At 46.0% G+C, this 17,537-nt stretch overlaps 1 protein-coding gene across 7 annotated transcripts in view; it reads right to left on the reverse strand.

Moving 5' to 3' along the window:
• The window catches only part of LOC136297415 (serine protease inhibitor Kazal-type 5-like), a 40,981-nt gene that overhangs the window by 12,106 nt on the left and 11,338 nt on the right, over positions 1–17,537 (reverse strand). For 3 of the 7 annotated variants that reach the window (XM_066197302.1, XM_066197299.1, XM_066197295.1), the window contains exons 2-4: positions 6,374–6,497; positions 1,679–1,806; positions 1,117–1,183 (exon numbers count right to left, since the gene is read on the reverse strand). In XM_066197302.1, coding sequence (XP_066053399.1) covers positions 1,117–1,183; positions 1,679–1,806; positions 6,374–6,487 — 309 coding nt within the window. In that variant the 5' untranslated portion in view covers positions 6,488–6,497. Of the gene's footprint in view, positions 1–1,116; positions 1,184–1,678; positions 1,807–2,886; positions 2,913–4,096; positions 6,498–7,012; positions 8,098–17,537 lie in introns of those variants that run through there. The other 4 variants (XM_066197297.1, XM_066197296.1, XM_066197301.1 and 1 more) reach the window with 4 other exon arrangements.

The raw sequence follows: 17,537 nt of genomic DNA on the forward strand, positions 1-17,537 counted from the left end.
CAGGTACAGGAGAGTAAGAGGTGGGTGTTTTTACCTTCCACTTAACATGATGGTATGTGTTAATTGAACCAAAGCACTCTATTTCACAAAAGGCTTTTGTAGCAAAGCCTGGTTAAGCATTTCAGCCTGGCCTTTACTTTCCTCTGAACAGCTTTCCTATAACTCTCAGGGCAAATTTGGAGCATAAGAAACACATAGAATATGTGAGGTCTTCAGGTTCATTTATGCAGCACTTACAACCTTATCTGTTATGTGATCTGTAATATATTTTTCCTCTCACACCATGTAGAGGAGATGGCTTGATAGCTTATCCCAGCTCTGCAGATGGGGAAGTCAAGCCTAGAAAATTACTTGCCAAAAGCCAGACAGAAAATCTATGGCTTAACAAAGAAATTCAGTGTAGGTCTCTTCCTGACGCTGTAAAACTGTCCTTCTGCCTTCTGGACCACACTTTGGCAAGTCAGATATCTAAAAAAGAAAGATCTCCCTTAGGACAGCTATGCCTTACAAAGCCTTTAATTTGTCCAGACACACAAGAGCTAGAAAGCTACCCTGCTTAACCAGATGTAAAAAATAAATAAATCAATCACCACAACCAACACTATCTGATGGAAACCAATCCATTCCCATCTAGAATAAAAACCCAAGGCTAAAAGGACAGCTCCCTCCACATAAAGACCTGCTATCTAGAAAAACAGCTATGGGTAAAAGAAACCAGCCAGGTGCATCAACAAGATAAACAAGGGACAATTAGTTCCCACACCCTGCCCTAGTCAGAGCTCATATGCACCAACCTTGCTATTAAATATTTGCCAGATGCCAGTGGTGTGCCTTATAAACAGGCAGGCATCCTCCTCAGCCAGGGCTCTGGGTCAGGCACACAGCAGAGGCGCCACGATTGCCTGGGAGGAGGCGCCAGGAGTTTTGGTTTCTTTTATGCTGGTGGATGGCCCAAAGGCTGACACTCTTCCCAAGGCTGGGCATGTTTGCCCTGCTCCCACTGCAGGGCCCTTTCCCACGCTGCAGACGAGGAAACGCCCTGGGCAGCGGGTCAGAGGCAACAGACGAGATGCCATCGCCTATAAAACTGGCTTCGGCAGCGATGCTTCACCTCACCTTTCCCAAGGAGTTCACATTCCTGTTCGCCTCTCCACCACTCCCTTTGTTTTCTGAGTTTCTTTCCCTGCAAGAAAGGGAGGTGTGAGTGACAGGGCAGCGTGCAGTGCTCGGACACAAAGCCAAAATAGGGAGTGATTAAAGGCCAGTCTGGCCGACCCCACCTCCCCATTGCACAAGGCAGCAGCACAGACCAGCAGCAGGGCTGAGCTCCCTGACACATATCCAGGGTGTTTAACATCTCTCTCTGCACTGGGGGCACTGTGCCTTTCTTTCTCCCCGCCTAATATCCTGCCCTCTCCACCCTAAGAAACACCATCTGTGGAAACAAGAAATCAACCTGTGTAAGTTTTCACTCTGCATTTGCTCTGTGGTGAGTCCTCACCATGTGATGAACTGGGGAGAGCTACTGGGTTCACAGGTTTGCTGAAGAACCACAAACTGGTCTGGCTGGCCAGGGACAACAACTTTACAGCATGGAGCCTCCTGAGAGTCGGCAGGGAGAGGACATGCTGTAGGTGGGCAGGGCTGCCACGGGAGCCAGCAGGCAGCTGATACTCACAGCAGCCTTTGGCACATCATGCACTTGTTGAGGTCTCCTTTGTTATTTGGGCTGCTGAAGGGCTCCCTGGTGGTGGGACAGGAAAACTTCCCGCTGCGCAGAAGTGACCAGATTTTCCTGCATTCGTTCTGAAAAGCACAGAGGAGGGCAATCAGTGGAGGCTCCCAGCAAGATCCTGAGAACTGTTTGTTCACACTGAATCTTTTTTGGGTGTGCTGCAGGGTTCTCAGCAGCTCCAGTTTGCTCACACAAACCACGCTCCTCCTGCCCATCCCTGGCCACACACCACACGTGGCACAGGCTGCACCCAGAGCTCTGCTCGTGGCTCCCGAGGCAGAAAAGACAACGAGAAAGTTCAAAACCCATTGCAAGAACCATTAATCATGGGGAAAGGAATAAATATATATTTAAGGGACGCGTTTAATTTACATACAGCTGCAAATTGCTACCCGCTACAGCAGAGGACTGCATGTTAGAAAGTTAGCCAAGAGCAGAAAACACAGCCCTGGAAATGCCAGAGGGATGCTAGAGGAATGAACGGGCCAGAATGCCTGAAGAGTGATTCACGTGCAAGACAAGCACAGAAAAGCACAACCCTCTCAGGAAGCAGAGCGGTAATTTTGTGTAATGTTGCAGCAGCCCATTGCATCTTCTGCTGGGTAACTGAGATGTAGATAGACCAGGGAGAAGCAATGAACCGTTTAGTTATTTTTGGCTACTGTGTTTCCCGAAAGGATCTTTACCAAGGAGACAAGTTTGCTTGATTAAAACGTGAATGGAACTGACTTCTAAGTCATTGAATCAAATTATTTTCTGAGGCTCAAAGGACTTGCCTTAATTCTTTTAATTATGCAACTCAGGAGTTATTGGAAGCAGGGGTTTCTGCTGGATCAGAAGTTATATTCCAAAATATCATTAAAAATATAATTCATGTCATTTCTAACATCACTTCACGAGATCTCCAGCCCAGAGCTGTTTGGATATGTTCTCAGCATCATGCACCAAACACACACTGTCAGCTGGAGCCACTGCCGTGTTATTTAAGTGTTGTCTCTAAATATGGAGAGATTCACTGCTTTTTCCACCTCTGAAAAAGCATTATAATATCTAAGTATAGTGCATCTAAACGGACTTTGCTCAGAGCATGCATTAAGCAGTGTAAGTGGGCAAAACAAAGGGAGAATCAGAACAGAAGAGGTTGAACTCGCCTTAATCGAAGCTTGACTGGCAACATCTGCGACAGAAAAAGGAACAATGAAACCATACAAAAATATTTGAAGGGAAATTTTAAAGCAAAAGCATTTAATTAAAATACTTGATGCAGTTTTCCTAATCCACCCAAATGCCTCTTGATAAAAGCTAATCCAATGCATTATTTCACACTGATAGAAATTCTCTAATGCCCAGTCCTTTCTGGAACATTGCACTTTTTGTCATTCAAATGCAAAATCACATCCATTTTTTGTGTGTGTCTTTGTGCTCTTCTTTACTGTGTTACTTTTCTCAGGCTTAAAATCCAAGTTCCAAGGATGGTTCAAGTAACTGTTTCTCCATTATTCTATACTCCTGCCTTAGTAGTTGCATCAAACTCACACAAACATTTTTGGCATTCTTCACCACCCCTTAAAATTGGGATACCAAAGCTAGGCCATTGTTGTTTGTCCAAAATGACAAATTCATTTCCAAGGCCCATTCCATTTGCAGTACTTCAGACAAATTATCAAATTAATAATGAGTCAGCAGGTGAGTAGCTGATACCCATTTCTTTTTACTAAGCCACTTAAAGCTGGTATAATATGTTTCATCCTCCTTTGCATCATCAGTGGCATTGTAAGGAACTGTCAAGAAATCTTCCATTAGTTTTTTTTTCAATAGAAACTGGCAGGAAATTGAAAGACCATTGCTTCAAACCTAACTCCTGCTGAAGTCTATCTATTGTAGCCAAATTACTGCAGCCATGTGAAAATGCCTTCCTTAGCAAGTGTTGACAAGACATTACCATTTTTTCTGAATTTACAAAAAATTGTATTACATTTTTTGTTCAAGATTGGGCTTTTTATGGAAGAATTCAGTCTGGTTGGAAACTGGTATTCTTCCACTTAGACAAATGGGAGTTTGGCTTTTTTGATTTTTTTTCTTAAACTCTTAATTCTATTCAAAATAGATGCTTTCATCTACCAATAAAATTTTCATATTTCCACACGAAAAAGAAAGAGTAGCTAACAAGACATGTTATATCAAACCAATACATTTAGTACAGCAAAAAAAATAATGGTGGTCTTCTGCTACACCACCATGCTTTTTAAAAAACAAGGGCTCTCTAATCCTCTCTCTCTCTCTCTGTCTTTATGGGCATTCCCAGGCTGCGTCCTCTGCCAGTCCCAGATTCCAGCACAGAGAACATCACAAGTTACTAACCTGAGAAGAAGCAGAAAAATGCCAGAGCAAGGACCACCGAGGCACCTTCTATTTTCATGGTGAGGGTGGTGGCAGCTGTTTGCCTACGTTGACTCTACTAGAGCATTGCTCAATGAAACCCAAAGAAAGGGCTCTGGGCTGATCACATATATATAGATGACCAGGTTCTCCGCCTTCCTTATGACATAACCTTCCCAAGAACCATCATTAGCTTCAAAAACCAGTTTGTTGACACTACTCTAAATTCTAATGATCCCATTAACACAATTAATTTCCATAAGGATGGGACATATTTGAGTCACTCCCTGCGTTTTATCAAGGTAGAGAAAATTATAAATAGATCACTTTGGATCCCCCACACAGCCAGCGGGATTCTTGCCATCCTCAGGGTGGTTCCTAAGACAGCGGGACTCCAGCCACCACACCACAAATACCCTTTCATATCTCAGCAAAATTGGCTGCAGAAGAGACAACTGGAAGGCCAGGTCACTGAAACCTCTGGAAGTCAGTCTGCTTTTATTAAAGCACCTCAGTGTGAACCTTAAAGAATAAACATTCAGGAAAAGTTTGAGGCTTTGTTGAAATTCTTTGGGTTTGATGCTACAGTTCTCGTAGAAGCTGTGTTAATGATAAAACCATACTGCCAAATCCTCATCCTTTCCCAGCTTCTTCTTGTTGTCTTCAGAAAACAAAACAAAACAAAACAAAAAACTGCAATGTTATTAGTGAAAACCTTTCTTCAGCCCAGGTGGGACCTGGCAGACCATTACAGATACTGCTCTTTGAGATGTGTTGTTATTGATGCTAAAGGGTCCAGCAAAGCAGCCCTGCTCTGGTCTTTCCCAAAGAAGAGATAAGATGAAAGTAATCATCCTGTGCAGGGTTTCTCAGGAGTCTTGAGAGAGGAAAATAAAGATGACTTCAAAGTTTTGGAATGTGATTTACGTGGGAAGAAGCTATGTGCCTTGTCTCTAGTGAAAAGAGAAGAATTTGGAGAGAAAAGTCATTTGCAAGGTTTGAAAAGGGTGGATAAATGAGTCAGTCAAGCAAACCAGAGCAATGAGGGGCTCAGCTCAGGCTGTGGCTGTGCAGAGAGGCAGATCAGCACCACCTGAGGAGGAAAACATTCTTCTGCATGACGTATGTGCCTGGCCAGTAGAGCTCAGTATAAATCCTTGTAATAGATTGCTGCCACATGTTTCTCAGATCAGAACAGTTGCTCGTGTTCGCAACTGGAGCCAAAGCCAAGCCAGCACAGCCCTAACTTGGAGTGTGGTCACCCCTAACATTTCTTTTCAAAATGAATGCAGGTTCACAGAGGAGAGTTTGCAATACAGTAGCAAACTGCCCAAGGCCATGCAGATGGTTCATGGTAGATCTGAAGAGCTGTGTGTTGTCCTGAATCATGAGATAATTTCTGTATGCGTATTTGGGCGTGGAATTGGAGGGGAGGCCAACAGGAAGAGAGGAAAACTAAGCTGACAGAGCATGTGTCAGTAAATCCTTGGGAGAATGGGAAGAGAAAAAAAAAAGAAAAAGAAGTATAAAGTAGTTTAAAGGTGGTTAGAGCTTGGAAATGTATCTGAAGGACAAAAAACAAAATATGCTGTTTGTTACTGAAGTGTCTGCCCATGAGTCAGCCATGAGGTGGGAGGGTTTGGGACAGGAAAGCACATTTTTAAAAAGGGTTTTGTTCTTAAAATTTTCTTTTCCTTCAAAAGTTCTATTCCTACAGAGAAATGAAACAATTCCCTGATTTAAGATAGCTGGCTGACTGCCCTGTTCCTAAAGGAAGCAGAGTGGGTGCCAAATCAGGTCAGACTGGCCAGGTGAGAGCAGCTCCCAGCCTGGCAGTGCAGGGTGACAAGGAAAAGGAGAGGCAGAGACAGGTCCTGACCCCACTCTGGCCTTGTGACCACCCCATCTCTCCCATATTCCCACCACTGCAGCCCCCTGTCCACCAATTACACCCACACCGACAAGGGGGAGAGGCTCAGAATGGCCCAAACACACCTTGATACCAAAACCAGATCCACATTCAGTACAAAACTCAAGGGGGGAAAAAAAATAAAAAGGAATCCCAGCCTAACCACTACTGCACAACTAAAAGCTCCTAAAAAAAAACCCAGCAATGGTATGAAATGTGAAGGGATGGAGAGGACCCAGCAAAGCCACGCGGTTTGGAGGATTTGCTTGTGTGCAGTAGAGTTACACAAACCTGTGCACAATGAGGGATGACAGCAGGAGTGCATTAAGCATAAACCTTGCCTGACTCACTTGATTGCCTGTATTGATCGATTTACACCGTATTGATCCATCTACACCGTGAAGTCTCAATCCTGCACTGGAATCCAGACAGCCCATTAATTCCCACAGGAATTTATATCCCATAGGAATGGATCTGGAAGAGAGATTATCCCAATGATTTATTAATGTATTTTTAGCACAGCACCTAGCTAACCTTAATTTACAAATATACACCAAACAGCTGGAGAGCAAAATGCCACTGAGAAATGCAGATGAGGGCAAGAAGAGATATTGCAGAGGTATCTTTTGTTCACGTCTCTGTTAAAAGATTTGGAAAAGTAAACAGCCTATAATGATGCTGTGCCTGGTAGGACAGCTCTCACTGGATTTATTTTTCGCCACATTCTGCTATGAAAACAGGAATCAGGATAAAAATAATCATGAAGGAGTAACTAGGAAAATGCAGGAGAAAATAGAAGCATAACGTGAAATTTAGGGAACCCCTAGGCAGCCGAAAACCCAAAAGGCTGGGGACAATATCCTGCAGGCAGCAAGCTGGGCCAGCACTGTGGCAGGCAGGACACACCACAGTGGGCATTCACCTCTCCCCTCTCCAGGGCCCCAGGGAGAGTGGGAAGGGAGTCCAATAAGCAGCCAAATGAGTCATACCCTAATTAGTGATGAACATCACACTCCTTTTCCTATGGCCATTCTCCCCTTTTTTGATGTTCCCATATTTCATTCCCTCACAGCCTGTGCCTGCACAGAAATATATCTACAGACAGAAAAAAATAATTGAGATGCCTTGTCCACTCAGGAAGTTGTATTTCTTCCCATTAGAGACAGGGCGGTGTTTTGCAGGCAGGATCACCTCCTTCCTAATGGGTTTAGCATCACTTAGGGATATTTTTACCAGAGAAAAGCTTCCTAGCAGCATAATTGGATGGGATGGTGATGGTGGGGGTGTTGTTTGGTTTGGGGGGTTTTAGGGTGTTTTGGTAGGGTGGGGGTTTTTTTGTTGGTTTTTTTTTTTTAAGGCAGTGGAGGGAGGGTTTGTTTGGGGATTTTTTTGGTTGGGTTTGTGGGTTTTTGTTAAGCCATCTGTGCTTTGGTAGCTCTTCACTGTTTGAATGCCAGCCTCCAGCCCAAGCAGCTCTGAAGTTGCCCTGAATGCTTGAGGACATGAGCTGTGTTGTCCCATTCTCACCCCAGAGCAAGGCAGTGTTTTGGGTTAGGCCTCCAAAGCCACCGCACAGTGGGACAAAAAGCCCTGATGAGGATCTGCAGCCCGTGTTTCACCCACTTTTTCCCTGGCAGCAAAGCCAGCCTCTTTCACAGCACCATTTGCCCTCATAAAACTACAGACATGCCTATATTCCCACCACAGATGTACTTTTCTGTCCTGATTGATGCAATTTTTACCTCCCACCATCTCTCTTCTTCTGAGGAACCCCATCAGCACCACTGCTCTACACCTGATTTCTATAAAATATTGAAACTGCTTTCTTTTCCAGCTGACCACTATGTCCCTCTCCAACCCAGAGATCCTCAGGGAGTAAAGGGAAGAGACAAGAGTTGTTTGGCATATTCAACAAAGGAAACACAGAGTAAATGGTGTTTTGCTTCACAGCCCAAGCTGAATCCAGAGCTCTCAACTTCAGCATTTTCATGAGTTCACAGAATCACAGAATGGTTTGGGTTGAAAGGGACTTTAAAGCTCATCTCATTCCAATCCCCTGCCATGGGCTGGGACACCACCCACCAGACCAGGTTGCTCCAAGCCCTGTCCAACCTGGCCTTGGACACTTCCAGGGATGGGGCAGCCGCAACTTCTCTGGAAAACTTCTGCCAGGGCCTCAGCACCCTCACAGAGAAGATTTTCTTCCTAATACCCAACCCAAACCTACCCTCTTATCACTCCAGAGTGAGGCATTCCAAAAAGAGGGACTCCAGAGACACGGGATGGTTTCCTGTCCAAGATACTCATTTATGCACCCACCCTGGGCTAGATCTGGTCTGTAAGAGGACCTACAAGTCTCATCCATCTCAGCAGAGCTTAGGAAGTTCCTCATCCACACGTCCCATGCAAGAACAAGACTTATGATGCTAGACAAAGCTTTGCCTGCCCTTCTAAGACCAAACTCCAGGCGCTGACCAGCCAAGAAGCCAGTGAACTCCAAGCTGATGGAGGTGACTTTGAGTTTCTGAGCTGCAATAGCCACATGGTCCCAGAGATCCCATTTGTACCCTCTGCTGCTGCAGCTCTCAGGTGGTTGCTGCCCAGATCTCCAGGGAAACAAGTCTTGGTCATCCTGCAATCCCCACTGTCACTGCAGGCACCCAAGGCCACCACAGTCCCTTCCTTTCAGCCAGGAAAGTTTCCTGAGCCCAACGCAGAGCTCCAGCAGTCTGACACAGTAAGGTCAGACTTATTTCAGACAGCAGACTTATTTCAGACAGTAAAAAGTCTTTCCCCAGAGGCTGCTCCCAGCGTGGTGTTGGGTGTGCAGCCCAGCTGCTGGCTGGTCACAGCCTCTGGCTGCATCCCTGAAAATGCTGCAGGTGTTAACTCCCTTCATGCTGGAGCACAACTCCTACTCTGGCAGCTCACCAAGTAGGAGGAATTGCTTGAGGCCAGGGCAGGAATGGTGGGAATTTCCCAATTTTATCCACTTCTGAGAGTCAAGTGCACAGTGAGTGCTATGCATCCATGAAGCCTCAGTAAAATGCATTTCAGAAACACACCTGGAGTGCAGCAAGTCCTTACTGAAGAATAAAAAACACTCAAAAAGAGGGAAAAAAAAAATCTGTGTCAAGTGAACTTATTCTACCAAAAGGAGACAAAGTAGATAAACTTGATTTGGAATAATTGCTTTGCAAGTCTCTGTGCACTGAGAGCATTTAAGAACTTCCCCTAAATCCAGCATCTGCTGCAACCTCCTCTGGACCCAGTGTCTCATGAGTCACACCCTTCCCTGTCACCAGGTTTCCTTTCCCACCCAAACCCACCTTTTTAACTCTGATCTGAAAGTCACAAAAATCATCTTGGGTTATGGACTGACCACATGCGCCTCGGACATCCTCCAGCACAGAAAGCTCCTGGGTGTCCTGGTCACACCTGTAATGCCATGGCAGCAACTTCCAGCCCCCTGTGCTGGAACCAGAGCATGAGCCTCATCTTTGCAACCCTTCCCAGGCCATGAGCCACCATGACATGTGGCTGACTGGCCTCTGCCACTGCTGATTTGGCTTGACAGTGCCAGGGAGGAGGGGGAAATGAATCAGGAAGTGAGCAACAGTGAGAGGTGTAGGTCCAAAAGGCAGGGATGAGGCCAACTTCGGAAGATCACAATAATAGCATGTAACACATGCCATCTTCAAAGGACTAATGAATCCCTACAGGGTTCCCCTATTATTATTTGCATTTCACAGATGGATACATTAAGATGCAGAATGCTGCATTATCCTCTGGGTCACACCTAATTCAGTCTATTCATCCCTGGTCTTATAGTGGAGCTCATCCCTGCGGTGTGAGATCCTCCCACGAGGCAAAACAACTCTGCTATCTCCCAGGCAGGCCTGGTTCAGGAGCCACTGCTATGTCTGGGGTCTGATTTGCACAGCACACCAGGCTGACTGGTCCTATTGATCTCACCTGACCTTGAAAACTGATTAACTTATCAATTCTCCTTCCCTCCAATCAGGCTAAGGAGTACAAGCATCTCTGGCTTAAAGCTGGACTTAATTTTTTTTAATGTACTTCTAGATGTGAAATACAAGACAGAGGAACCCAGAGGAGAGATGCATCTGAGTGTTCAACACACAATCCAGTCTCACTCCACCCCTCGGTCTGGCTGTGGAAAGGACCCACCTTCCAGCCAGGAGCTTCCCTGCAGCTCAACAGCTTTTGTTCACGGAAGAATAAAGCTGCCCTGGGAAACAGCACTGGCTGGGAGGGCAAAGCTGCTTCCCAAGCTGCAACTGATGCCATGTGGGGCTGGGGATGCTGGAACTGGTCTCTGCATTCAGAGGGAGATCCAGCACTGAGGCAACAGGCTCTCCCTGCCGACTCTGAGGAAGCAGCTGCCATTCCTGCTGTCAACACTCTCCTGGGCGGTTTTTGCTCATTGAAAATTGGGAGGCTGGAGATGTCAGGAGCTGGGGTTTGATCTACAAGGCCTCAGCAAGCAACAGCTGCGCACTGAAAAGACTTCCCATGGCCAAGCACCACGACATCCCCTGGAGCTGCCGAGCACTTGGAGCCTCCAAAGGCCACCAAGATCTGCGCTGTGATAGTCCTGCCCAGAGCCAGCTGATTTCACCTCCCTTACAGTATTTGCAGCTTAGATAAGGGTAATCAAAATCTCATCATTCAGGGTGTAAACTGATCGCCTGCAGGGGTTAGAAAGGAGTTTTACTCCGTGTGTAGCGTTGCACAACTGCCAGGATTCACTGTGGGTATTCTGCAGCCTCTGCTGAGCACCAGGCGGGACCACAGCAAACAGCAAGGCGCAGCACACCGGCTGAAAAGCCAGAGCCATCGTGCAAAACAGCACAGCCCTATTGTTTGGGAACAAAGTAGAAATTCTTCTGACTCTGGATTCAACTCACACATGGAAATGAAAGACAATGACTGTCACTAGGCTACTGAAACAGCAGAATTTCAACAGAGGAAGAAAAAAAATCTGTCCTGAGATCATTTTCCTGTGGACAGTGAGGGGAGTGCCTGGAGAGCACAGGGGATTCCACTTGCGTGACTCTGCCCCAGCCTGTGCAGCCACTGGACCCTCTAAGTGCTGCTCCACTGGGTGGAACCAACAGCCTGCCCCCCTCAGTGAGGGCTGAGCCCTTCCATGCCCCCCAACAACCCTCTTGCCCGCCCACCCCCACCTGAACAGCAAGGCACCAGAACACAGTGTTTTTCCCCTCTGCAAAATTATTATTTGTGTTTTATCGGCGGCAAAGGCTCCACAGCGCCGGAATGGGCCGAGGGGTGTGGTGGCCTAAGTGCCAGTACCCATGGCTGCAGTGACAGCAGGAGGCCAAAAACATGCCCCGTGTGGGTGGTGGTTGCTCTCAGATTAAAGTATCACCACGCCCCGCTCTCCTAATTGCCCTGCGAAACTCTGAGCTCTGCCCGATCCCGCAGCTCGGGTGCCTTGAGCCACCCATGGCATCCCCCAGAGCTCCGGGTACTCCTCCAGGAGAGCCCATACTGCAAGATGAGATCCCAAATTTCCTTGCCCTGTAGAAGGTAACTGAGAATAAGGCATTTCAGGACCTGTCTGTGATAGAAAACCACTGTGTCATTACTTTTGAGGCATCTGCTGCCATGGGTTGTGACTGGAACTGCCAGCCAAAAGGGAGAGTTTTCAGAGAAAACTTTTCTCACAGGGGGGAAAAAAAAAAGGCAACTGCAACTGAAAGCTGAATATGATTGCATGAGAAGGATGGATTTTCCATACATTAGATGTTCCAGTACCTAAAGGGGGGCTATAAGACAGCTGGAGAGAGGCTTTTTACAAGGGCATGCAGTGATAGGACAAAGGAGGAATGGCTTTACACTGGAACAGGGTAGGTTTGGGTTAGATGCTAGAAAAAACTTCACTATAAGAGTGGCAAGACACTGGCACAGGTTGCCCCGAGAAGCTGTGGCTGTCCCATCCCTGGAAGTGTCCAAGGCCAGGTTGGATAGGGCTTGGAGCAACCTGGGATAGGGGAAGATGTCCCTGCCCATGGCAGGGGAGTAGAACTGGATTATATTTAAGGTCCTTCCCAACCCAAACCATGACGGATGGTTTGGATAGTTTCTATGATCATCTGTGTCTCCTTCCATATCCCCCAAATTTAGGGGAGAGCATAGAACTAATAAATACTTGCATTTGGTCCAAGCACCCTATTTTTAATTTGGAAGCTGCAGAATCTGTTCAAGGCACCCAAAACTATCACTTTCCAGTCACTGTGCAACCTTTTTCCAGTGTGCTGATGATGCAGCAGTATCTAGGAAAGAAGACAGTTGTTCCTTTACACAAGATGTAAAAAGCTTTAAACACATTTTTTGTGGATGGGAGGCTTTTTGCCAAACAGCATCAGTGCATTCAGTAGCATCACTCTGGCTGCTGAAGGAACATTTCAGCCTTATCAAAGATAATGGCACAGCCCTTGATGCTGCAGAGAGAAATCACCAGAAATGCATCAGTATTTTGGGGAGTAGCTTGAGGTCTAACGCACTCAAAGCATTTCCATTCAGTCCTCCCTCACACACCAAAACACAAGTCTCATGCAAACACAAACCTGGAATCTGTTCCCCTGTGCTCTGGTCAAACACTGCAGAGGATGTGTCTGCAGTCACCAAATTCCTGCAGGTTTGTACCCAGTTTTCAGCTTGTGCACACACTACTGCACTAATAATCCCTGTGCTCGTGAGGGAGTGTTTGCCAGGCCCTTTCTGGCAGCAGCACAAGGACACCATGGCAGATTCCAGCCAGGACAGCTTCCCCTGCACACATACATGACACTTGTGACACAGAGCTCTTATCCTTGCAGCAGGAATGTGCTCACCCTGGGAAGTCCCGAGGTTTACCTGGTTACATTTAACTACCTGTGGCTTTTTGCTTGCATTTAAAAACAATTTCCCACAGCACAGTAGCCCCCATATCCAACCCAATAAACATCCCATTTCCCATTGCAGACAAATCACCAGGATAATGGTGGAGATCAGCTAACAAATGACTGATGACCAGTGAGAATCAACATGTCCACCAGCACTGACTGATTTGGACACTGGCTACCAGGGGTGGCACATGGCAGGCAACAGCATCCCAGGTCCGAAACAAGCACAGGAAAGACCTGGATCAGTGCTATTTCAATTTTTACAGAACATCTAAATCATGGTCCAGCCCTTTTCATCACCAGTTAGTGCCTGGCAGAAGGGGCAAACCAATAAAATTTCAAATAAGCAGCAGGGGTGCTCAGCCTCTTTTGATGTTCTCTTTGTTCCAAAGCATCTAATGTTTTGGCTGAACACATTCCAGGTGTTTGTCCATAATGCTACAAGAACCACAAAATAGTCTTTCCTGGTGGACCATTGCAATCTGCCAGTCTGTGGTCCCTTCCAGGGATGGGAGTGCATTTACCCTTTGTTTCCCAACTGAAAATAAAGCCATAATCCAACATTTCAGCTGCAGGAACAGAGCCTTCTGAACAGGATCGAGGAAATTTGCATAAAGCTTGTATTTGTAGCTTTTTAGGGAGCTGAGGATGCCACACACCAGCTGTTGCACAGGAGCACAGCTGTACAAATGGGAGCACACTCCACATACAGTGTGAACAAAAAGAAAAAAAGAGACCTCCCCTTTGCAGCACTGAGCTAGTGACAGACAGCCCAGGGGCTGGGGAGCACAGACCAAGCTGCTGCCTCAGGAATTCCCCAATTCCCTCTTCATTTTCATCAGTCTTGCCTTGCAGCGAGGTAGGTCTCCTGTATTTGAAGAGCCCTTTTCTTTTCTAAATCTGTTGCACGTTCACTTAATCCCTGCTGCTGCCTGTCCAACCATCCAGCTGCCTTCACGGCAGAGAGGTTCACCCTTGGCCGAGTTACCGCCTGTCCAGGTCTGTCCTCCTATCACTGGCTCAGGATTCAACACAGCAAACAACACTCAGGGCCCAAATGCAGTTTTGGGCTTGTATCCACCGCGAACACGTTTGGTCCATGTGCTGTTGGCTGGAGTGGCTGACTTTAGGGGACACACTTTGCCTTGCCAAGCACAGCTGGAGGTGCCATGGAGCCCGGTCCCAAAGGTGTAGGACAGAAACCCTCGTGATTCACTCCGGCATTAGCGCTGTGCTGCCTCCACGGAGCACACAAGTGGAAAGGACCTCCTGGGTCATCAAGTTCATCTGCTTGTCATCACCAGTAACCACATCACTAGATCAATTAGGAGCTGTTTGATTGGCCTATCACAGCTAATGGGCTCCTCCGTCTGGCAGAGGAATAACAGGATCCCAAGGTGATGCCAGGCTGGAAACAAGGGGTGACCATTTAACGGTGCCTGGCTCTGCCCAGGGCACCCCATGTCACCCACAAATCTTCAGTCTAGCCTGAATGTTGTGCCAAGACCATTTTATCCAGTGGTTTTCTGCTCCAAAACTCAGTCTGGGGTTCTCTGGACAGCACTTCCATGGTTTGTGAGCAGCGACAAAGAAAAGAGGTTTCCATCAGCTGTGTGATAATATATTTACTGAAGTTTGGTTGAGTTTTGGTTTGGTTATCTTCTTAGGAATTGCACCTTCCCTGGGCAGCACCAAAGAAATCAACAAGCTGAAAGAGAAGGATCAAAAATAAATAATAAAAAAACCTCACTGCTTTGAGCAAGACAAGAACTAATTCTAAAGAATCCCTTAAAATCCACACTAAGTGCTATGCCCATCACCAGGTTTACAAAAGCAAGGAGTTAAATGGAATTTATTATTTGTTTTCAAAGTATGGCATCAAATAATGAATAAAAAAATACCATATTCATGTGCCCTTTTCCCACATGCTTTTGAAGATGCCCTCTTGCAGATTAGACTGACATCTAAGATAATTAGCATATCTTCAGGCTGGAGATTTAATGAATAACAAACAAATAATAAGTCTCTCATACTTCCTAAAAAGCCTGGGCAACCTCTGTTCTAATATTTTCTCCTAAGCAAACATGTATACACTGCACCATGATTATAGTGGTGCTAAGATTCACTTTCTGATCATTATCAGTTCCAGGAAAAAAAAAATTACCAGAAAAACCCAAAAACTTGAGGGGAGTTAAACTTTTTTTCAGGCAAAATAAGATGTTTTGCTTCATTCTTGAGCTTTTCTATATTCCACATTTCACATAAACCCAAAATACCTCACTTAAATGATGCAAATCACTGCAACAGCAACTGCAAATCACTGCAACATCCCAGACACACACAAAAATAAACACTTTCATTCCATGGGGCTATGTTTCAGCCTTGTGTGGGATGCTTAGACTTCGTGATTTAGTGGAATTATCCAGAAATGACAGCACATTCTACACAAGGGATCATGAATTTGTGTCAAGAATGTAATGGAGAGGATTTTGAATCCCTAAGTTACAGGACATGAATTCACCTTCCACTGAGCAGTGGGACAAACACTGAAGTCCTGCTCAGGGATGGAAGACAACACTGCAGCTTTTGTTGGAGGTTTGTGGGACCCCTCAAAATGCAACACCCTTGAAATAATGCAAAAATCATATAAAAAGAAACAAGTCTAAGTATTTACACATGGTTATGTCACTGTCCAAGGGAATAATTTACTCAGTCTTTCCCCATTTAATGGGCATCCAAAGGCCTTTTCCAAGCATCCTACTCAGTGCAATGGGAACAGACAGCTGAGGACCAAAACATCAGTTTTGTGCTGAATGCTGATGAGGTGATCTCTCACTTCTCTGAGCTGGGGAACAACTCCTGGTGAGGTCTATGGGGTCACCACCACTGTGGGATGGAGAGAACAATCTTGAAGGCAACGTTCAGCTTAAGGCCAGGACCAACTCAATAAAATGCTCAGAAATGCTTCCCCAAGTGCCCTGTAATGAAAACCAGGGTCACCCCAAGGTGCAGAGTGTAGTGCCCTCAGGACAGGCTTGAATAGGTAGGCCCTGTACAGTAGAGATCCAGATATTAAATCCAAACGAAAACAGACTGAGGCTACTAGCACATAAAGAAGGTCTTTGAAACTAAATATTGTGGGAAAGCCAAGAGTTTGACAAGACATGTGGCTTGGGAAAATGCAGTCTCCAGTGGAGAAGTCATGAAAATTTAGTATCCTTGAAGAAAAGGATAGGAGAACAGCCAAAAACAGTCAGGGGGGAAACAGCAAGCTGCAGGCTCAGCTGACAGCCCTGTCAGGGCTGCAGAGAGGGAACAGGACAGGACACCATGTGTGCATTTTGTGCATTTCTATCCAGGCGAGCCTAAAGGGCCAGGTGAGTGAACTGCAGTGCCCTGGTTTCAGATGGGGCTATTAACATAACCAGCACCTTGGAAACCTGCTGGAGGGGGGGAAGATAAGCAGCAGAACATGATAATGAGTGGGCACAAATCAAACAGGAATGAGAGTAGGCTGTGCAGGGGGAGGAGCTGAGCATCAAAGGAGCTGGGCATTAAGGAGAGCTTATCAAAGAGCTCGACCAAGATAACTGTATCAACAAATAGTTGATACTGTTAGGATTGCCGTCCCATACCCTGACATTATAGTGTTAGAGTTATTCCATCCTCCACCCACCCAGAACAGGCCAACAACAGCAAAACCTCAAGGGAGACGAGTGAGGCTGTGATGGGTATGAGCAGAGACAAACACAAACAGGAGATGTCTCTCCCTGTACAGATGGGATCACTGACAGGAGGGAACATGTTTACATTTAAAATGGAAAGTTACTGCTCCCTCCAGCAGTAATTTATGACCTCTGACACAAGAGCCTCTTCAGCACATCCTGAGCAGCACCCAGGAACCAGCAGATTTGATTTCAAGTGTATGGCCAAGGGCTCTCTGCACCTTAAAACTGACAAATCTTCAGGGCAGCCTTGAAATCCTGCTTCTGTAAGCTTAGCTTGAAGAGGGTACTGCCTAGACACACAGGCACTTGTTCAAAGAAAATTAGAAAGGAAAAACCCTTAAGGAAAAACACACCCAGGAGGTGGGAAGACCATTTGAAGAAGTCATTAGAGTAAACGTGTATGGCTTAAGGGAAAAAAAATCTGAATAAAAGCTAGTGTTCCTAAAGCGAGACAATTAACAGTAAAATGAGACTAAGGAGAAGCACTGTCCAAATAGCAAAAATGTAAAAATCAAGACTAAAATCTAAAGTCTGCAACTGTGCCAAAATACTCCAAAGACTGAGAAGAATTTTCCAAGCCACAGCACTAATAACAAAACACATTTGAAGAGTCCTTGATCACAGGGCTAAGGGAGCCTCCAAGGAAGATAACAGCAGAGTAGAAAAGCTAAATTAACTTATTCACAATAAGCTGATAAATCCTGATAACACAGAACCACAGTCAGGGATTAAATCCCCCCCCAGCAGCACTGGAGGTGCTCAAATGTGCAATCACCCAGCTCAGGCTCCACAGTGCACTTTGGGGGAAAGGGAGGAAAGCTCATATAAACAGAGTAACAAAGCACACGGAGAGA

This window comes from Chamaea fasciata, unplaced genomic scaffold (genome assembly GCF_029207755.1).
Source record: "Chamaea fasciata isolate MVZ Bird 193981 ecotype frontalis unplaced genomic scaffold, bChaFas1.0.hap1 SCAF_15, whole genome shotgun sequence".
In the NCBI taxonomy this organism is placed as follows: domain Eukaryota; kingdom Metazoa; phylum Chordata; class Aves; order Passeriformes; family Sylviidae; genus Chamaea; species Chamaea fasciata.